Here is a 21833-nt window from a genome sequence, read left to right on the forward strand (position 1 = left end):
GCTCTGCCCCCGCGCCGGCCCAGGACCCGCCCGGTAGAGAGAGGCGTGAGTGGGGCGGGCAGCACCTTTATTGCAGCGCAGGCACCCCCGCCGGGGCCGCACAGGCCTCAGGCGTCCTGGTAGTAGCTGTTGAAGTTGATGCGCAGCAGGAAGTCCTCCAGGTGGGGCTGGTAGCCGCGGTTCACCAGCTTGCTCACCACTGGGGGGAGGGCGTCAGTGAGCAGCTCGGCCCCGCCCCCACCCCGCCTGGCCCTGCCCGGCCCCAGGGGAGGGTCACCTTTGAAGAGGAAGTGGGAGTAGTACTTGAAAGTGCTGTAGGACTGCTGCAGGAGGGCGAAGTTGGGGTGCTCGGGGCCGCGCCAGGGCTGGGCGATGAGCTGGCTGCGGAACTTGAGCACCAGGCTGAAGGTGCTGTGAATGATGTTCATGACCGGCGCCGCCTTCTCCGTCAGCAGGCCCCTGGGGGGCAGGCGGGGGCTGCGGTGAGCGCGCCCGACGCGGGGGACACGGGGGACGCGGCCCCGGCCCCGCGCCTCACCTGAACACAGCCTTGTGCAGGTACTCGGCATGGGCGCGCTGGATCTCCTCTAGGTCGCCCACCGAGGCCAGCCTGGCCTGGAACTCGCACCAGGTGACGTGCAGGATCTGGTTGGCGATGTAGCCCTGGATGACCTTCACGAAGTGCTGCATCTCGTGCTTGAACAGCTGGAGCTGGCGGAACTGCACCGAGCCGGCCGCGTGGCTCACCCGCGCTGCGGGGGGGGGGGGGGGGGGTTGAGCTACAGCCACGGGCTGAGGGGACACCGGGGCCCCGCCAGGCTCACCTGTGCGCTTGAGGTGGAAGCAGACATCCTTGAGTGTCCACATCATGAGCTTCAGCTGCAACAGGAAGGAGAAAATGCCGCTGTACCGGCTCAAGCAGCCCTCGGTGACCACGATGTTGAGGGGCCAGTCAACCTGCCAGGGAAGCCAACTCAGCACGCCTGCGTCCCGGGACCGTCCCCCGCCCATCTGCACAAGGGGGCCCTGCTCACCTTGTACCTGAGCTCCAGGCAGCTCAGCACGTCCGGGGCATTGGGGGCAAACGTCTCAGGCAGGAACTTGAGGGCGAAGGAGAGGTTGGCGGCGTGCGGCGTGTCGCCGTGCAGGCTGTACTGCAGGGCCTTGCTCAGCACGGAGTTGAGCACCAGCGGGCTGAGGAGCTCCCCAGGCGTCTGTCCCGCCCCGAGCTGCAGCAGCAGGGCACGGGTGTCCCGAGGCGTCCCGAGGCCTCCAGGCCCCCTCCCGCAGCCCCACCTGTGCCCGCCCCACCCGGGCCTCACCTTCTCGAAGAGCAGGTCGCTGAGGGACTGCGCAAACTCCCCGTCCTCCATCAGCAGGAAGTGCCGCAGCGCCTCGAAGTGTGCCCCGAGGTGCAGCTCCACGAAGAAGTAGTCGACTGCGGCCTTGTTCACCAGGGAGACGCTGGCAGGAGGGGCCAGGCGTCACTGGCCGGCAAGGCGCGGAGGGCCGGGTGGGGAGGGCCGGGCGGGGCAGGTGGGCGGGCACTCACTGGGCAGCCAGCGGGGCCGTGATGGAGTGCTTCATGAGCACGGGCAGCGGCAGCAGCTCACTCAGCTGCACTGCACTCGCATCTGCGTCTGACTGGGCCCCGGGGTCCTCGGGGAGGGCAAAAGCTCGGGGCAGCCCGTGGTGCAGGAGGCGGGCAACGGGAGGCTCTGCTGCAGGGGTGACACGGACCACGGTCCCGCACCAGGGACACGCTGGCCAGGCTCCCTCCCGCCACGGCCAGCCCACTCACACATGGCCTCGTAGCTGTCCGGGTACCGCTCCAGGCAGTACTGCCCCGCCAGGCCTGCCAGGTAGGCCTGCTCCCTGTCCCAGCGCTGGGCCGCCTCCTCGCCAGGGCCTGGGCTGCTCCGGGTGTCTACGCCCTCCTGAGACAACCCAGCCTCAAGGAGCCCGCCTGTTCCCCTCGAATGGGAGAGGACGGACTGGGCGGGGGGCATCCCCCGCGTGCTGCCCAGTCCCAGGGCGGAGCCCTCACTGCCCACGACAGGCCAGGCGGGGGCAGGGGGCCCACCAGCAGCACACGCTGCCCCGACTCCTGGTCCCCAGCCCCTGACCCCGTCTGCCCTGACCTGTGAGCTCGGAGGGCCACCTGGAGAGAGGTCCTGGGAGTCCCCACTCGCCCCCGGGCCTGAGCGGAACGAACGGGGTGGGAGGGGGCGTCAGGGCCCAGCACCTGCCGCTGGACAGCGCCCCACCAAGTCCCCGGGGCAGCCAGCTTCTCACCCGCCCCCCGTGCTCACCGACGCCCCCTGTCACAGGACAGCCCTGGGGGCCCCACTGACCTGGCTCCTCAGGGATACTGTCTTCCAGAGCAGTGGGCGCAGCCTCCGCAGACAGCAAGTCCTGCAGGCCAGTCTCCTCCCCACGGCCAGAGCCGCCTGAGGCCGTCTCTGCAGGCAGCCGTGGCTCGTCTTCCCGGGCAGGGCTCTGGGCTCCCAAGCTGAGGCCTGACCGGGACCCATGGTCAGGGGGCGCCCAGGGGGGCCCGGGCACGTTGGGCTCAGCTTCCCCTGAGAGCAACCCCAGCATCACACTGGACTGAGACACGTGTCCGTGGACGTTCCACCGTGGCCGGGAGGGGGCCACATCCCACACGTTCTCCCCCACCCTGATGCTGGCATCAGACACGTGTCCGTGGACGTTCCACCGTGGCCGGGAGGGGGCCACATCCCACACGTTCTCCCCCACCCTGATGTTGGCATCAGACACGTGTCCGTGGACGTTCCACCGTGGCCGGGCGGGAGCCATTCCAGAAGCATAACCCTCTGTGGGAACACCAGGCTCTGCCACTTGCCCACAGAGCTGCCCCGGGTCCTGGCTGCTCTCCTCCTGGCAGGAGGGGTGCTGGGGGGGGTGCGCGTAAGGCAGAGCCACCCGCCCATCTGGGACACACGTGTCCAGCTGCACGTGAGTGTCCTCCCGCAGCCGCTGCCCCTCACTGCCCAAGCTGCCTCCTGCAGTCTGCAGGGCCCCTGGGGAAGCTGGGGCGGCCACAGACGGCCTCAGGATGGTTCTGAAATCGTACTCCTGCGGCCCGGAGGGCCCTGTGTCCGCTGCTGCGGACGGAGCCAGGGGAGGCAGGTCCGAGCCAATGGTCTGCAGCGCCTCGTCCAGGACGGGGGCCGCGCTGGTGAGCACAGGCTGCTCAGCCCCCTGGGCCGTGGGCAGGAAGTCTCGGATGCTGAGGCCCACAGAGAACGGTCCCGGCCCCTCCGCCTGCTCTGACAGCGGGCCTGCTCCTGGCCCTGAGCCGCAGGCCCCAGCTGCTGGAGGCTCGAGGGGCTGCGGCGTCAGCACGCTCTGCCTGTCGGGGCTGTCCCGGGCAGCCTCGTGCCGCCCCTCATGCCCAGGATCACAGCTGCCGCCTCCGTCGGGGTGCTCAGGGCCCAGAAAGGAAGCCTGAAACACAAGTGCGCGTTGGTCCCTCCCATTATCCGGCTCTGTCCCCCAAGTTCGGTTCTGCACCCAGCACCAAAACCCATGACAGGGGGGCAGTGGGGACACAGGCCAGGCACGGGGCAGCCAGCTCGGAGCCCCACGCTATGTGCCCTGGGTCCTGCCCCGGCCCCTCGCCCGGGAGCGGGCACTCACCTGGAAGCGGGCACCCGGGAGGATGGCCAGCGGCTCCAGGGGCTTCCCCTCCGCCATGTCTTCCAGCAGCTCCTGAAATTCAACCAGCAGGATGTGCGGCGGCAGCCGTGGGGGTGGAAGTCACAGCCCCACCGCCCGCAACTGTCGGGCACCGCGATGCGGCGGGGCTCACGCGGCACTTGGCTCGCAGCCCGGCTGGCGCCCAGCACCACCCGTGTCGTCTGAGGGCAGCACGGCCTCTCCGGGTCACGACCCCTCTGAACACGCGATGAGAGCCTTACCCGTGCCCCTCCAGCGGGCACACAGGAAGGTCTGCGTGCGACCTCAGGGCTTCCGAGTCCCCGGGGGGCCGGGGAAGAGCTCCCCCGTGAACAGCAGCGCTACCTGAACGCGTTTCTGATCTTCTAAGAGAAAACGAAGCCGAGCGCCGGCCAATCTGTGCCTCTGGACCTTCCACAGCGCCTTCTGCTCCCGACGAGCTGCCTCTGCAGACAACTTGCTGTAATGATCCACCAGGGCCTGCCTGTAGCCACCAAGAGAGGACTGGTCACCATGGTCACCCCACTGTCCAGCCAGTGCCCCGTGGGCTGGAGGCTCTCCGTGGCAGAGACCCCTGATGGGCAGTCCACATGCCCAGCACCTTCCCCGGGCAGGTAGCTGCTCCCGCAACACCTGCAGGGGCCTCGCTGGGCAGGTCTTTCTGGCCCCCAGACTAGGAGCCCCCAGCGGGCAGGCCCAGTGAATTCACTCCGCAGAGTGAACACCAGATGAGCCCCTACACAGCCTGAAGCAGAGGGACTGGCGAGGGGCCGGGGGCTGCCCAGGGCCTCTAGGAGGTGAGGCCTCACTTCGTCAGCTGCGTAAAAGGCAACTTCCCGTTCTGCTGGCGCAAACCCCAGAGAACTGATTATCAATGCAAAAGGGTACACAGGGTGCAGTGTAAACATTTTATTTGCTTCATTCAAAGCTGGCCTGGCGTGTTAACACCCAACGATTTTGATCCTCTCGCCATCAGGAACTGGTTTCAAACCTGGACCGGCCATTTTTAATTCGGTTGTCACAGGCCAGGGACACAGCCTCTACACCTAGTTTCCTCCTCGTGTGAACAGGTGAATAATGTCTACTCACACACACACACACACACATGTGTACACACAAGACAGCACGGATGCACGGGCACAGGCATACACGCACTCATCACTTGCTGGCTCAGTCACAGCTCCATAAACCGCCCCCAAGGTCAGGACAACTGAGACCCCGAGACGGTGAGCAGGAAGGGACAGCCCCTCCCACAAAGGGCCCCCCTTCGAGATGCCAGCTCTGCTGCCAGCTTATGGGAAATGCAGGGGAGGGCGGGACAAGCTGATGGCACAGCAAGAGACAGACTCGCAGATACTGTGCTGGAGAAATTCCTGTTTCTCTGTCAAACTGCTAACAGGTTTAAGAAAAAATTAGAAAAACAGGAGCTGTTTAACTTAAAAGAAACAAAGAGACAGAGAAGCGACAGGAACACAGTGTGTGCCCCAACCCTGAACCCGAGTCCACACAAACCGACCGCAAGGAGACCTTCTGAGCTCAGACCACTACTCTTCCGGCCTGATCATACACCTGCAAGGTGTCAAAATAAAAGGTAAAGGCCCATCAAAGATCAAACGAGCCACGGTGTCCCCACGGTGCCCTCGTCCCAGGGAGGCCGACCCGGAGTGGCCACTACGCCCGCGGCCACCTACCTGGCCTTCCTCTCCAGCTGCTCCTCCAGGGCCTTCAGCCTCCTCTGCCGGTCCCGGAGCTCACGGGCGTAGCTGAAGTCATCATCCAGCTCCTCCTGCCTGGCCGCCCGGCGGCGCTGCACAACACCCCCGGCGGCCCCGCTGGTGAAGCCGCCTCCCCGAGCCTGTGCCACCCCCGGGCCAACCCCACCCACCTCCTGGTCCTTCACAAACTGCTCCTTCAGCCTCTGAAACTGCTCTCGCTTCTGGGCATCCAAGGCCATCCGCTCAGACAGCTGCCGATCTGCGACAAGACAGTAAGGGGCATGTTATGAGGAGCCCCAGCAGGCAGCCCCCCGACGCAGAGGGGGACCCGAGCCACACGCACCGCTGAGCGCGCTCAGGACCCTGGACGCCGCTTCCCGGGCCTGGACGATTAATTCTTGTTTTGCAATTTCCATTCGTAATTCCTGAAAAAGACCACCAGTGATTGACGCATCTAATCCTCCCTCCCATGCCCCTGGGATGGCCTGGGAGAGGGGTCCGCTCAGACCCTGGGTGGGCTCTGGGGGCACGGTGCCCACCCCACACAGTGGTGAGGCTGGTTCCCAGGCAATCGATACACTCTCCCAGAGCAATCTGGAGCCAAGACCCCAGGCCTGTATGCCCACCCTGAAGGGGACGGGCTTCCCTGCGGGGACGGAGGGCCAGGCCAGGCCGCCCCAGCAGGGTGTACAGCCTCCTCTGCACCTCCAACGCTCACCCCCGCCACTTGCTCTCTGGGGTCTGCCCAGCCCACATCTCCCTGCTGCCCACCAGGTGCCGGGCCAGGAAGGACTTTCCATCAAACCCCTCCCCAGGCCACAGGAGGCGCAAAGCTTGGGCCCCAGTACACCTGCCCCTCCTGAGCAGGAGGGGAGCCCACTGTCCAGCCCACGCTGGGAGGAGGGGGAGAGAGAGGCACAAGGAACCCTGGGAGGAGGGGGAGAGGCGCAAGGAACCCTGGGAGGAGAGGGAGGCGCAAGAAAAGGCCCGTGGCCCAAGGCGCCCCTCCCTCACCTTCTCCTCCTTGCTGATGGAGCTGTGGCGCGCCACCCTCTCCATCCGGCCCACGTAGATGGCACAGTCCTTCTCGATGTCCTTCAGCTCCTCGAGGGAGAATATCACCGAGACGCGAGGGACCGGGACATCGGAGCAGCAGAGGTAATGCTGCCGAGGAGGGAGGACCTGCCGTGAGCCCGGAGGCACTCAGACCCACACCCCTCTCGGCCTCCCTGTTTCTGGCGACCCACACGGACAGCCTGCTTCCTCGGACACCCTGCACTCCTCGCTGGCATCCTCCACGGCTCCAGGACATCACAGGCTGGGCGGGTTTCCGCCCAGGCCAAGGCTGCCCTGTGGCAGAAGCCGGGTCTGCCTCCCACAAATAACACTTCAGAAGAAGCTGCCCAGAGCCGGACACGCCCACACGCACTTCCTAAGGTCAGCTCAGACAGGACTGCCCCAGCCGCCACGCCCTCCCCCCAGGGCCGAGCCCACCATGTCGTCCAACCTCTGGGCTGCTCCTGGGGCCTCACCAGTATGAGTCTCCTCCCCTGCATAGGCCGCTCCCACCCAGCCCTGAGCCTGTCCTGGCCGCTCCAGTCTGATCTCAGCCCTGCACTCGGCCGGCTGCTGCCCCCTGATCCAGCCTGCACTCGGCGGTTCCACTGCCAGGAACCCCCAGGTCCACACGCCTGGCCAGCCTGCTCAGACATCAGACAGCACCTCCAGGCAGAGGCTGCCGGTCCACACCCCACCACTGCCACCCGGCCATCTTCCGCAGAGCCTCAGCCGCACGGAGCGCGGCCAAGCCCTGTGAGCGCTGCACAAGACCCCCTGGGTCCACCTGCCTGGCGACGCAGCCCATCCCTGCCCTGCCGGGGCGGTTTCCAATGCAGAGGAGGGCAGGGAGGAGCCCGCTGCCCCCCGGCCTCTGAAACGCCCTCGGCTCTCCTCCCGTCTGAACGAGCGCCCAGAAACTCAACCGAAGTTGAGCTCGTGAAACTCTCAAGGGAAACTGAGGGAGAGGTCACCACGACCCCTGCTCCAACACAGCTGACCCAGAGCTAAGGACAGATCACCAGGCCGCAGGGGGCCGGGGGCTGGCACACGGCGAGCAGGCAGCACCCTGCGGGGGGCGCGTGCCAGCCGCCCTCACCCGGGGGCAGCAGAGCTTCAGCAGGTTGATGGTCTTCCCGCAGACATACACGTCGTGGGCGACATGCCTCAGGAACACGGGGACGCAGTCCTCCACCTCTTTGGAAATAAGCACGTAGCCGTGGGTCCAGTAAAACTTATCTACGTGCGGGACGAGACAGCCGGGTCTGAGTCCAACCACGGCCCCGACCCGCCGAGGGTGTGGGGTCCCGGCCGCAGCCGGCCGCCACCTACCTCTGAAGCCCAAGTACTCGTGGTTGACCTGGATCATGAACTCGCCGTAAACGTCTCTGAAGACCCCACTGTACACCCAGTCGTGGATGAACCTGCCAGGGTGGGTGGGCCAGTGGTGAGGTGGGTGGCACCCACGGGGGTAGACAGCTGCACCCCGGTGCCCACAGTCCGAACCCCCCATCGTGCCCTCCCCGTGCCACCCCAATCTCTGATCCCTGCGCTGAGCAGGCGCCCCGACGCGAGGACGAGCTCGAACGTGTTAGGGCTGAGCGGGGCCCCGACCCCATGCCGGCCCCCACCGCGTGTAGGGCTCGCAGCTGGTCTTCAGCAGAGACAGCAGGACCGGGTAGTGCTCGTTGCTGCAGTTATCCAGGGCCTCCTGGTAGAGGTAGGAGAGCAGCTTCACCCCCTGGAGGCGGCAAGAGGAGGGCTCAGCGCACACGGCACAGACAGCAGGCGGGGAGCCCTGCCCGTCCCGTGGGGCTGGCCAGGCCCACACCCGGCAGGAACCCAGACTCACAGTGGGGAACGCAGCCCCGGGCGCTCTGCCCCCAGCACCCAGGAGTCCAGTGCCGACACCGCAGAGCTCAGCCAGGTACCTGGACACACAGGCTGGTGAGACCAGGTGAGCAGAACACGTCCCAGGCCCTACTCTGCCTGTCCAGATGGTCTGGCTTTAAAACCACCTGCACCTCAAGGACCTCAGGTGTGAGCCTCCTACCGGGCCCCTCCCAGGGCACCCCACGCAACGCCACCTCCTCCCCAGGTCTGGCCAAGACTGAATTCCCCTGAGTCCACAACCCTTCCCCAAACCTGCCACTATCCGGCCTCCCCCAGGCTGCCACCTCCTCTGCCCTGGATGGCTGCCAAGTCCCCCCTGGGCCCCTCGCCCCCAACACCCCGCTTCAGGCCGTGCTCCACACGTCAGTACAGCGCGACAGCACCCTCCAGATGCCCCCAGGCTCCCATCTCCAGCCCCAGGACCTCCACACTCCTGCCCCTCTGCCTGCAAGAACTCCTCTCCCACTGAGCCCCTCAGCCCGCCCCAGCCCCCCACTTTGCCTTCTCCAGGTGGCACCTGCCAGCGGCCCTTGGCCTGGCATTTACTAACTGGCTCCTGGGTGCCAGGGGCCGGGTCTGTCTGTAGGCACCCTGTGTGCCTGTCAGGCAGGAGCCCCCGATCCTGGGCAGGGCCTGCATGGTGGGCTGCCAACAGGCAGCGCCCAGCACCTCGTGAACTCAGCTGGGTCAAGGGGCTGTCCAGACGCCTACCAGGAGGGCTGTTTTCATGGCCGCCCACCACCCAGCAAGCCCCACACCTGCCCCTGTCCAGCTACCAGGCTGCCGTGCTGAGGCTCACCTGAGCTGCCGGCCCAGTTTCTTGAAGAGAAAGGCAATGGTGAGGAGGCTCAGGGTGGGCGGGGTGGAGAGCACACAGGCCCGGTAGTACTGCAGGTACCTCCTCAGGCCGCTGGTGAAGGCCTGCGGGGCAGGGGGCAGGGGGCTGGGAGGAGGACGGCTAGGCACTTGGGGAACTGCCACCAAGCTCAGAACCAGAGGACAAGCCGGTGCAGGCAAAAGGCAGGGCTTCCACCCCCAACCCTGGGGCTCCATGTTCCAAGGAACGGGCATCTGTGGGTCACGTGCGGACACCGAGCCTGGCCGGAGCCCGAGGCCACTGCAAATCCTGTCCCCGCAGCCAGGGCCAGCTGCACCGGGAAACCGGACCCTGCGGATCCCAAGCAGCTGGGCTCTGTGCACAGACGCCAGCCCTCAGAGGGTCTCTGGCTGCTCAGATCACTGGGGTCTCGAGGACACACGTGTCCTGGGCAGCCACAGCAGTATGGCCCCAGCTCAGCTCATGCCGTTCCAGGAGGTCTGCGTGGAACACTCCAGAACAAACGTCAGGCACCCCCCAGCAAGGATACAGCTGTCCCGCCCTCACACCCCAGAGAGCCAACACATCAGTCCTGTCTTGGTTTCCTTCTGCCCTCCTAGCCCCACTGTGACCCATCCTAGAACCTGAGCCTCGTCACGTCACCCCAGCAGCCCCGCTGCGTTGCCCGCACCCTTCTCTCGGTCTGGATGCCCCTCCCACGCAGCTGCCCCCGCTGCCCTGGGGGCTGTTGCCAGCGAATGGGCCAAAGACAAGGCTTTCAAGAGGACCTGGTTCAGCCCCACGCCAGGGACCCAGTGGGGAACAGGCAGCATGGGCCCAACCCACACCGCCTGGCCTGCCCCCGGGGCCCCCAGCACTGGCCACACCTGCCTCGCACTCTCTCGTGGCCCCAACATGTCTGCCCCAGGTTTCCAGTGAAGTGACGGGCCAGGTAAGACGTAATCGCCGGCCACCCCATTCCTGAAGGGCAACTGACGGATTTGGGACATCACCGAGGAGAACACCGTTTGTACTCAGAGGCCCTGGTGCAGGACCTGTGGACAGCTCTCAGGCACACCTGCAGCAGCATGAGGCGGGGCCGTACCTGGAACACGAGGCCCTCGCTGCACGAGGAGTCCAGCACAGGCTGCAGAGAGAAGTGGCTCAGGCGCGCGTAGTGGGTCCCGCACTCAGCCACCTCCGAGAGGAGGCTGCTGATGCTCTCGGGGGATGCTCCTGAGACGTGGACACCCTGCTTCACCGTGAAGGCCTGCGCTGGCTGGACAGGACGAAGGCGGGGGTCACTGGGGCCGGGCATCCAGAGCCAGTGTGGTGCTGCATCCCATTCCACCCGTTCACCCAACCACAGCACTGCCCACAGCACCCCCAAGACCAGGGGCCCCGACCCAGATACACACACAGGAAAGGGCGCAGGAGGCAGAAGGCCTTCCAGGCTACCTGAGGGGTGCACACAGACACCTGCTTGGGGCTGGGGCTGTGAGAAAGTGCTTGCCGTTAGATCAGGCACCTGTCCTGAGGAAATAATGGAAAAGGCACACAGACACCTGCCATGGCGTGTTCCCCACAATACGGTTTACAACCGCAGAGCACGGAAACAACCTAAGAGAGGGCTGACTGCAACCACACTTGTGGGATGCAGTGAAAGCTGTGTGAACAGGAAAACGTACAGCTGCAGGTACCTGCGCTGAAAAGAAGGTCTCAAATAAATACCCACACTGTACACCTTAATGAAGTAGAAAAAGAGCAAATGAAACCCAAAGCTAACAGAAGAAGAGAAACAATAAAATAGGGAATAGAGGGGCTTCCCTGGTGGCGCAGTGGTTAAGCATCAGCCTGCCAGTGCAGGGGACACGATTTGAGCTCTGGTCAAATGCGGGAATATCGCACATGCTGTGGAGCTACTGAGCCTGCGCACCACAAATACCGTGCTCCGCAACGAGATAGGCCACCGCTATAAGAAGCCCACGCACCACAACGAAGAGTAGCCCCCGACTGCCACAACTAGAGGAAGCCTGCGCACAGCAACGAAGACCCAACACAGCCTTAAATTAATTCATTCATTAATTAATTGGAAAAAAATAGGCTGGGACCAGCACAACACCTCCCAACAAGATAATAAATGTTAACGTCATGTGAACTTTACAATTTAAAGAAAATAAAATCAACAAAAACCCCAAAATGAAAAGTCCAACACCATATGGCTTCACTGGTAAATCCTACCAAACAATTAAAGAACTACCACCAGTTATTCTTAAACTCTTCCAAAAATTAAAGAGGAGGGAACACCTCCTAATTCTAAGAGGCCAGTATTGCCCTGATGCCAAAGCAAGATAAAGACATTACAAGGAAAAGACTACAGGCCAACATCCCTTATGAACACAGATGCAAAAATCCTTGATAATATATTAACAAACTGAATCTATCAGCATGTTAAAGGATTATACACCATGACCACGTGGGTTTTATCTCAGCAATGCAAGGGCAGTTCAACATACAAAAATCAATGTAGGGACTTCCCTGGTGGCGCAGTGGTTAAGAATCCCCCTGCCGATGCAGGGGACACGGGTTCGAGCCCTGGTCCGGGAAGATCCCACATGCCACAGAGCAACTAAGCCCGTGTGCCGTAACTACTGAGCCTGCACTCTAGAGCCCGCATGCCACAACTACTGAAGCCCGCACGCCTAGAGCCCATGCTCCGCAGCAAGAGAAGCCACTGCAATGAGAAGCACGCACACCGCAATGAAGAGTAGCCCCCGGCTTTCCACAGCTAGAGAAAGCCCACACGCAGCAATGAAGACCCAAGGTAGCCAAAAATAAATAAATGAATAAATTTATTTTTTAAAAATCAATGTAATACACATTAATAGAACGAAGGAAAAAATTAGATATGATCATCTCAGCAGATGCAAAAAAACCAACTGACAAAACTCAATACTCTTTCATGATAAAAACACTCAATAAACTAGGAAAAGAATGGAACTTTCTCAACAGGATAAAGGCCACGTGTGAAAAACCCACAGCTTACGTGACACTCAGTGGTGAGAGACTGAAAGCTTTCCCCCGAGGATAAGGAACAAGGCAAGGATGGCTGTTTTCACCACTTCTGTTCAACATAATACTGGAAGTCCCAGCCAGAGCAATTAGGCAAGAAGAAGCAATTTTAACATCCAAATTGGAAAGGAAGAAGAAAATTATCTGTCTGCAGATAACATGATCTTATATACAGAAAACACTAAAGAATCTACAAAACACCTGTTAGAGCTAATAAAAGAATTCAGCAAAGTTCCAGGATATGAAATCAACAAACAAAAATCAGTTGTATTTCTATACACTTGCAACGAACAAGCCAAATAAAGGAAACTAAGAAAACAATTCCAGTTACTAGTGTAACATAAGAATAAAATCCTTAAGAGAGAAACTTAACTGAGAAGGCAAAAGACTTGTTACAGTGAAAACTAGAAAACATCGCTGAAAGAAATTAAAGACCTAAATAAACGCGAAGACACCCAACGTTCACGGACTGGAATGTCTAGTAATGTTAGGATAATAATACACCCAGGCAATTCCCTGGCTGTCCAGTGGTTAAGACTCAGCACTTCCACTGCAGGGGGCACAGGTTCAATCCCTGGTCAGGGAACTAAGATCCCACATGCTGTGTGGTGTGGCCAAAAATAATAATAATAATACACCCAAATCGATCTGTGGATTCAATGCAATGCCTAGCAATATCCCAATGGTGTTTTCAGCAGAAATAGGAAAAACCATCCTAAAATTCATGATGCTATTGCAAGGGGCCCTGAATAACCACAGCGATCTTAAAAAAAAGTTGTAAAACTCACGCCTCCCAAGGTCAAAACTTCCTACAAAGTTACAGGAATCAAAACAGTGTAGAACTTGGGGAGTTCCCTGCCGCCCTAGTGGTTAGGACTCGGCGCTCTCACTGCCGTGGGCCGGGTTCAATCCTTGGTTTGAACTGAGATCCTGCAAGCTGCGCAGCACGGCACCCCAAAGAAACAGAACACTGTAGTACTGACATTAGGACAGCCATGAAGACCAGTGGAACAGAACAGAGGCCAAAAATAAACACTCACATATACGGTCAATTAATGCATAAGGATACCAAGACCATACAAATGGGGAAAGAACAGTCTTTTCAACAAATGGTGCTCGGTAAACAGACTATCCACATGCAAAAGATTTGAGTTGGACCCTCCCCCTGCACTTGAGTTAATACAAAATTAACTCAAACTTGATCAAATATCTAAACTTAAGAGCTGAAACAATAAACTCTTAGAAGGAAACATAGAGGCCTTGAATTTGGTGATTTCTCAAATATGACACCAAAGGTACAAGCAACAAAAGAAAGAAAAAGAAAACCTGAACTTCATCAGAATTAAAAACTTTTGTACTTCAAAGGATACTATCAAGAGAATGAAAAAACAACCTACAGAATGGGAGAAAATATTTGCAAATCATATATCTGATAAGGGATTACTATCCACAATATATAAAGAACTCCAACTCAACGGCCCAATTCAAAAAAGGGCAAAGGACATGTGAGGACACAGTAAGAAAGCAGCTGTCTGAAAGCCAAGGAGAAAGGCCTCAGGAGAAATTAATCCTGCAAGCACCTTAATATTGTACCTCCGGCATCCAAAACTATGGGAAAATACATTTCCGTTCTCTAAACCCAAAAACAAACAAACAAACAAAAAAAAGGCAAAGGACCAAAATAGACATTTCTTCAAAAAAGACATGCCCATGAGGAATGCTCGGGACTTCCCTGGTGGCACAGTGGTTAAGAATCCACCTGCCAACGCAGGGGACACGGGTTGGAGCCCTGGTCCAGGAAGATCTCACATGCCATGGAGCAGATAAGCCCGTGTGACACAACTACTGAGTCTGTGTGCCACAACTACTGAAGCCCATGCGCCTAGAGCCCATGCTCCACAACAAAAGAAGCCACCGCGGGCTTCCCTGGTGGCGCAGTGGTTGAGAGTCCGCCTGCCGATGCAGGGGACGCGGGTTCGTGTCCCGGTCCGGGAAGATCCCACATGCCGGGGAGCAGCTGGGCCCGTGAGCCATGGCCGCTGAGCCTGCGCGTCCGGAGCCTGTGCTCCACAACGGGAGAGGCCACAGCAGTGAGAGGCCTGCGTACCGCAAAAGAAAAAAAAAAAGAAGCCACCGCAATGAGAAGCCTGTGCATCGCAACGAAGAGTAGCCCTGCTCGCCGCAACTTGAGAAGGCCTGCGCAGAGCAACGAAGACCCAACGCAGCCAAGAATTAATTAATTAAAAACAAAAAGGGAAAAAAATCTTAAAAAATATAAATGCTCAGCATCATTAGCCATGATGGAAATGCAGATCTAAACTACAATGAGATACCACTTCACACCTGCTGGGGTGGCTACTATTTACCAAAAAAGGGGTGGGGGGATAAGTATTGGTAAGGACGCAGAAAGACGGAAACCCCAGGCCACTGCTGGAGGGAGTGTGAAAGGGTGCAGCCATGGTGGAAGATAATCTGTTGGCTCCTCGGAAAGGTAAACGTACACCGTATGAGCCCTGCAAGTACTGCAATTCCACTCCTAGGAATATACCCAAATGAACTGAAAGCTGGGACTCAACAGATTCTCGTGCACCCATGTTCACACAGCACTATTCACAACGGCCAAAAGGTGAAATCCACGCAAGTGTCCATCAACGTGATGAATGGACAGCAAAGTGCGGTCTGTGTATGCATGGAGTACTTCTCAGCCTTAAGAAGAAGGAAATTCTGACACTGGTTAGAACATGAATGAACCCTGAGAACGTTATGCTGAATGAAATAAGTCAGACACAAAAGGACAAACGCTGTATGACTCCACTCACATGAGGAAAATCACAGAGACAGGAAGTAGAAAGGTGGGTACCGTGGGCTGGGGGAGGGGGAAATGGGGAGTCAGTGTTTAATGAGGACAGAGTTTCAGTTTGGGAAGATGAAAAATTTTGGCAACAGACAGTGGGATGATTACACAACATTGCGAGCGTAATTAATGCTACTGAACAGGACCCCTGATGGTGGGTGAGATGGTAAACGTTAAGTTACGTCTGCTTTACCACAATTTTAGAAGGGTGGAGAGGGCTGCTTCCACTCCACAGAGAAGGGCCATTCACACAACAGAGCACTATGAGGCCACGAACGCCGAGTCGGAACAGCGTTCCGCGCTGCTGAGAGGGCAGCTCAGCACCAGGACCGCCTGGGGTCGGCCGGAGCGCGTCTGCGCCAAGCCCAGGACGTGCTTCTAGCACACGCCCCACCTGAGAACAGCCCTGGGAGGTACACTGAAGACACAGAGAGACCCGGCACAGGACAAGGGAAGCACGTGCAGAGCAACACACACAAAAGGCCCCGCCCCCCGCCCCCGCCCGCACTCCTCGAGGATCCACGGAAACAGATACATTTCTCTTCTTTCACTGACGGCAAAAAACATCTTACTTTTATTCAGTTTTTAAAAGGATGTTAATGAATTAATACTCTTTAGAACTGAAACGAAAAGACAATCACCAGGCAGGCGGTCAAGTGGGCTTCCCGACCACACGCCACCCTGGACTCTGTGGCCGCTGCCCTCCCCCTCCCACCCAGCGCCCAGGTGTGTCACGTGTGAGCATGTCCTTACCTGGCAGAGGGAAAACGTGGCGGACACGACCCCAATCAGGATGTTGAGCGCGTCCTTCACCAGCTCGCACTCCTTCACCAGGACGGGCTGCGGGGCCTGCAGGAGGCCCCCGCCCAGCACCTGCAGCCCTGCTTGGCAGAGCCGGCAGGACCTGTCGAAGGCGGCCCTTCCGGCCTCGGTGAGGTAGGGCTCCTCTCGGTGGCCAGGCGGGCTGTGGGGGACAGAGGGGGGCAGCAAGTGGACGTGAACAGAAGGCGGGACAAAGCGGTTCAACAGCATAAAACGTCTAAGACCAGGTGTGACTCCCCACGGCCCCCAGCTCTCCAGCAGCGCCCGGCAGGCCGTCAGACGGTGCCGCGCAGACAGGGTCCGGAAGCAGCAGCACACGCCCGCGCCGCCCAGCGCCTCCGGGCACACGGCGGTCCTCCGGCTGCCCACCGGCTCGCCACGGCCTCTACATGGGAAACAACACCCAAGCCTGGAGCAGAACATTAACAACAGCGCACGTGTCCATCGCCAGAGGAGTGGAGAAGGACGCGATCCGTCCACACGAGGGAACTATCATCCAGCCTTAAAAAGAAAGGAAATTCTGACACAACGTGTCAGATGCTACAACATGGAGGAACCCTGAGGGCGTGACGCTGTGATACAAGCCAGTCACAAGACAACAAGTACTGAGTGACCCCACTCCTGTGGGGTCCCTAAAGTAGTCACAACCACAGAGACAGAAAGGAGAAGGGTGGGGGCCAGAGGCTGGGGGAGGGAGAGGGGGAGTGAGTGTGTAATGGGGACCGAGCCTCGGTTTGGAGAATGAAACAGTTCTGGAGACGGATGGTGGTGATGGTCACACCACGTGAATGTCCTTAATGCCACTGAACCGTACACTTAAAAAGGGTTAAGATGGGGCTTCCCTGGTGGCGCAGCGGTTGAGAGCCCGCCTGCCGATGCAGGGGACGCGGGTTCATGCCCCGGTCCGGGAAGATCCCACATGCCGCAGAGCAGCTGGGCCCGTGAGCCATGGCTGCTGAGCCTGCGCGTCCGGAGCCTGTGCTCTGCAACGGGAGAGGCCACAGCAGTGAGAGGCCCGCGTACCGCAAAAAAAAAAAAAAAAAGCATTAAGATGATAAATTTTATGTTATGTGCACTTTATCACCCTCCCCCCACAAAAGCACAAAGAATGTACAGAGGAAAAAGTCTCCTGAAATTCCAGGAGAAATCAGGCCAGCTGGGTCTCACAGAGGGTGGCTCTGGGCACACATCCACCCCTGAGGTCTTTGCCTATGGGGGTCCTGTAGGAAGTTCAGGAACTACCAGTGTCTGCCCAGCCCGGTCACACTGTTCAAAAGAGGCCAAAAAGACAGTATCACTTCTCTCTTTTTTTTTTTTTTTTTTGCGGTACGCGGGCCTCTCACTGCTGTGGCCTCTCCCGTTGAGGAGCACAGGCTCTGGACGCGCAGGCTCAGCGGCCATGGCTCACGGGCCCAGCCGCTCCGCGGCATATGGGATCCTCCCGGACCGGGACACGAAGCCGTGTTCCCTGCATCAGCAGGTGGACTCTCAACCACTGCACCACCAGGGAAGGCCAGTATCACTTCTTAAACATTCCTTTGGAAACCACCAACCCTACTGAAAGTATGAAAGAACTGTTCTTTAAAATCCACTGGAAAGAGTAATTTCTCAATAAAAGGAGCCCGAGAAAAATCTCAGAACTTGTCAAAACCAAAAATGCTTTTTCACGAACACTGCACCATAATGCGCTCCTTCCCTCACTCACCAAGTGTCTGAGAGCAGCGGCCAGAGCAGGACAAGCCCAGTCCTCATGGGGCAGGTGCGCAGACACAAGCTACAAGGAGGCGCGACTCACCGCCCATGACACGGGTCCCAGAGGGACCTGAGACACTGGTCAGGAAGGCCCCGGGAGCAAGGCCACACCTGGAGCAGTGTCCCTGGCGGAGGGAGCGGCCTGTGTGAAAGCCCAGAGACAGGAAGAGAAAGGGGCCAGGTGCTCGGGGCTCAGTGTGGGGAGGGCGAGGGCAGGGGCCGGCGGTCCACAGTCCAGATGGGGAGGCCATGAGGCATGGCAGGCAGAGTGGCGGTGCACCTCTGATTTCCATCCCTGGAAAGTGGTACTGGCCGAGTGGAGGATAGCCTGAGTGGGCAGGAAAAGCGTGCAGGACGGTCCTGAGTGCCCCGATCAGCAGGTGGGGCCCAGCCGGGCCACGACACCAGCCCACACTCCCTTGGGGCAGGAAGAGCTCGAGGAAAGGAGGAGACTCGGACCTCCAGGGTCCTTCCGAATGGCCCTCCAGGGGGTCCCCCGGGGGATGCATGTGCTGCAAGCACCACCCCTCTGCGCACTCGAGTGCTAGGCTCCTGCCCACCCTTCCAGGGCCAACTCCCGACCACTGTGGCCACACGACCCTCTCAGTGGCTCAGAGCTGAGGGAGGAGAGTCCATGAAGGAAAACAAACTCACACTTGGACCCACAGAGAACTTGGCCTTTAACATCAATGAAACCACTTCCCCAGAAAGGGCGACAGACACAGAGGACTCCCGGCAGCAGGGAGACCGACGCTGGCTCACAGGGTGAGGCACAGGGGCAGGGGTCCTCTGGGGGTTCTCAAGGAGAGGGCAGAGCTCACAATCCAGGGGCTGCAGGTGGACAGGGCGCCGCAACCGCCCATTCGTCAGAGCTCCTGGCAGGAAACTAGCAGGCGGCTGGGATTCAACAGTTCCCGAGATTCTCCAAATGAACTCGAGTGACAGGCCTCAGGGGTTGGGGCAGCAGGTTACGATGGAGCAGGCAGTGGAAGAGCTTTGGGGGAGTGAGCTCAGGCCGTGCCCAGCCACGAGCTGGCCGGGCGTCTCCTGCGGGAGCACGGGGCACAGGCTATCGCACTGGCTGCCGTCCTCCTGGAAGGGACACCGCAAGGTACTCCTCACGCTGGAGCTGTGGGGCCAGTTCTGCTTTCGGGGGACACTGAGGGGATTAAGCGCATTCAGAAAAAGGGACGAGGATGTTGACCAGCTGAGCAACCATGTCTCCTGAACAGTGACCTGCAAAACTGAGCCTAGCAAAGTGGGAACTGGTAACTGAAATACCACTAGCGAATATTTACAAAAGAAAGCAGTAGCTGCTTGACGGCCAGTGCTTAGACTCGTGAGGGGTTAGCAAACAGCGGAGCGACTAGATTTGCTCTGTGCACACAAGACAGGGTGAAGACTTAACAGGAAGTCACAGGGCAGAGAAGCCCCTCAAAGACAAGACAACCACCAAAACCGACGGTGCCTGGGGGAATCCATGTGGGGGAAGATGACCACGCCAGGAAAGCGACCCCAGCAGGAGCAGGGCCCACACAGCATCCCCGAGGGCGTGCTCACCCTTGGGAGGCACTCGGCTCCCTGGGAACCCCACCTCGTTCACCCAGTGCTCCCCAAACTGGCATCCCACAAAAATGCCAGCAGATGAGATGCAACAAGAGGATCCCATGACCAAACATTTGGGAAATGTGTCCTCTACCCCCACTCTGGGAGGTTGCGAGACACCAGCACACTACAGACTGAGAGATCCTGTGTGCAGAGGCCGTGGACGGGAAGAGCATCTACCAGGGAAACACTGCGAGGACCGAACTTCTCACCAGAGGACCACCCTCAGTCGTTATAGACGTGAAGAACGTTCCCTCGTCAGCACCCCATGCCCAGCACCGACCACACACCTCCGACTGGGAGCCACCGTGGCCAGGTTGTAACTCAGTTGCCAACTGACCACTCGGACTGTGAAGTGCGATCTGCAGAAATTACTGGTTCAGTGGGAACCTGCGTAGGCCCGAGAGCCCTCTCCGCCTGCACTTCTCTCAACCCCTCGGGCGCAGACAACTTGTACACAGCTTGACTGAAACTTGCAAGTTCCTAAACCCAACTACCTGGGCTCTCTGAGTAAAGGCCAGGTTCACCGGGGGCGGGGGGGGCGGGGGGGGGCACTGTGCATTTTAAGGCAAAGCTCACGAACCATCCAACTTGCTCCCAGCACCTCCGCTTGCTGGCCTCGTAGGTGAGCACGGCGTCCCACAGGTCAATGTCTGGAGTCATGCCTGGCTCCGACTGGGAATCAGGAGTCAGATTGGATGCTGATTGAAACCCTTCATCTTCCGACTGATCCACACTCGAAGAGACCTAGAGGCCAAGGGAAAAGGACATTTCACCTGAACATGGTGTCTAGATTTCACCTGAGTGGGATGAGAGCTCCAGGGGCACTTCCACACGCTTCCATTTACTCTACGGGAAAGACCCGGCAGAACGTTTCTTCTAGTTTCCTCAAGCACATAAGCAGTACACCATGTTTTCACCCCTAAGGAATCATTTAAGGAATTAAACCAATTCGTTACCAATTCCCAATTTCACACAACACAGGCTTGCTGAGGCTTACGAGCCTCAAAATAACTGACAATGACATTTTTCACAAGATGTCTCCGATCTGGAAATTCCATTTTGGGAAACCCAGCATAAAAAAGTCACATAGACACAGAAAAACTCACGTCCGCCAAGATGTTTGCTACGGCATTACGGTTGAAAACAATCTAAATGCCTCACAGTAAGGGAATAACTGAACGATGACAGAACACCCTTTCAGCAAAGCCGCAAAATGCAAAGGCAAAAGACAATTTACTTAATAACGGAAAAATCCCACCTTACCGGGAAAACAGCATATAACACTGCACGAACAGCAGGAACAAATGTTTTTTTGCCACCTATGGCTACTGAACACTTGCAACGCAGGAAGGAACCGGATTTATTTCATCTTCATGAACTTGAATTTAAACATCAACTCGAAGGCAAAAGAAGTGACTGAACAGTAAATACAAGAGGAAAGCGGCACGTGGCCGGGGGCTGCGCGGGAGGGGAGGGGGGTGGGGTGGGAGTCCCCACGGCTCAGCCGCCAGTGCTCCGAACTCCAGCTGTCCTCCTTTTGCCCCGATGGAAGGAAGGTCAAACGAGGCCCTTCCCAAGCCCGGGGAGCCGGAGGCAGGAAGCAAACACTCTACCTTGATGGCCAGTCCGGAGAGGTCTGCGCTGTCCGGCACCGGGGGCAGGTCCAGGCGGACGTCCAGGTCGGCCGTGCGGCTGTGCACCAGGGCTCCAAAGAGCGAGACGCGGGTGTCCCTCTCAAACCTGTCCCCGCAGGGGTCGCCATACGAGAAGAGCCCGACGGCGGGCAGGCCGGTGCCCGGCGCCGCCTCCATCACCTGCAGCGTCTTCCGGACCAGGTCCCGACACAGATACTCCTCTCCGGAGATGAGTGACCGCACGTCCGCCTCCAACCCGCTCAGGTCGGCGCAGTCGTAGCCGCCGTAGGGAACGTCTCTCCCGACGGGCCGGCTGTGCAGGAAGAAGTCCCGCCGGCGCCGCAGCATTCGCGGGGGCCCGCTGCCCGCCAGCCGCACCAGCAGGTCCAGCACGGATCCCAGCTCCGCCAGCGGCCGGCGATGCGCGGCCTCCAGCTCCTCCACCAACTCCTCCAGGCGGTCGGCCTCGGCGCCCAGGCCGCTCACTCGCAAGTCGAAGGACAGCATGAGGATCCTGTTTTTCACCGGGAGTCTCGGGAGGCCGGGCTGCAGCTTGCGGGTCTCATCTTGAAAGAGGCTCGTGAACAGAACGTTGTAGGCCACCCTCTTGAGGCTCTGCTTGGCCTTCTTGCGGCTCCCGCGGCGCTGGCCAGAGTGAGCCTTCGCGGCCGGCAGGAGGGCCTCGCACAGGTCGTCCACCAGCTGGGGGACGCTGGCCATGCCCCCTCCTCACGCCGGGCCCTCGAGCGCGGCCTGACTCGCCTTCTCGGGGCCCCGGAGAGGGGACGGCCGGCAGAGGCACCGCCGAGGACGGAGCGTGGGCCAGACCCGCGCGCCCGCTCGCCTGCCGGATCCCCTCACCCCGGAGACAGCGCGCAGCCCCAGCTGCCGCCACCGCGTCACCGCCG

General features: G+C 59.5%; 1 protein-coding gene across 4 annotated transcripts; it reads right to left on the minus strand.

Moving 5' to 3' along the window:
- Positions 1-32: 32 nt before the first annotated feature.
- Positions 33-21829, minus strand: TUBGCP6 (tubulin gamma complex component 6). Of its 4 annotated transcripts, XM_060025853.2 has the most exons (25): positions 20905-21829; positions 19872-20035; positions 15863-16073; positions 10289-10462; positions 9166-9287; positions 8326-8404; positions 8105-8214; positions 7806-7897; positions 7573-7712; positions 6432-6581; positions 5761-5842; positions 5588-5676; positions 5394-5509; positions 4048-4186; positions 3664-3735; positions 2355-3471; positions 2142-2200; positions 1802-1937; positions 1553-1721; positions 1323-1464; positions 1035-1229; positions 825-957; positions 539-752; positions 278-459; positions 33-199 (listed from the first exon to the last, which is right to left on the minus strand). In XM_060025853.2, exons 1-25 carry the CDS (start codon positions 21643-21645, stop codon positions 108-110), a joined length of 4920 nt encoding a protein of 1639 aa, XP_059881836.1. In that variant the 5' UTR covers positions 21646-21829; the 3' UTR covers positions 33-107. The 4 variants fall into 4 exon arrangements, 3 of the variants coding, with proteins under 3 accessions (XP_059881836.1, XP_059881835.1, XP_059881834.1); XM_060025852.2 differs by having other exon boundaries at positions 825-879; positions 1802-2200; XM_060025851.2 differs by having other exon boundaries at positions 1802-2200.
- Positions 21830-21833: the final 4 nt, after the last annotated feature.

Source organism: Delphinus delphis, chromosome 11 (genome assembly GCF_949987515.2).
Source record: "Delphinus delphis chromosome 11, mDelDel1.2, whole genome shotgun sequence".
NCBI lineage: Eukaryota > Metazoa > Chordata > Mammalia > Artiodactyla > Delphinidae > Delphinus > Delphinus delphis.

Excerpts from the sequence above, each read along its gene's own strand:
- TUBGCP6 (XM_060025851.2), bottom strand. The coding sequence starts at position 21,645 with ATGGCCAGCGTCCCCCAGCTGGTGGACGACCTGTGCGAGGCCCTCCTG. Across the intron at positions 20,036-20,904 it reads TCTCCGGACTGGCCATCAAG|GTCTCTTCGAGTGTGGATCA; the intron begins GTAGAGTGTTTG and ends CTTGGCCTCTAG. Across the intron at positions 1,230-1,322 it reads GCGACCTGCTCTTCGAGAAG|CTCGGGGCGGGACAGACGCC; the intron begins GTGAGGCCCGGG and ends CTGCTGCTGCAG.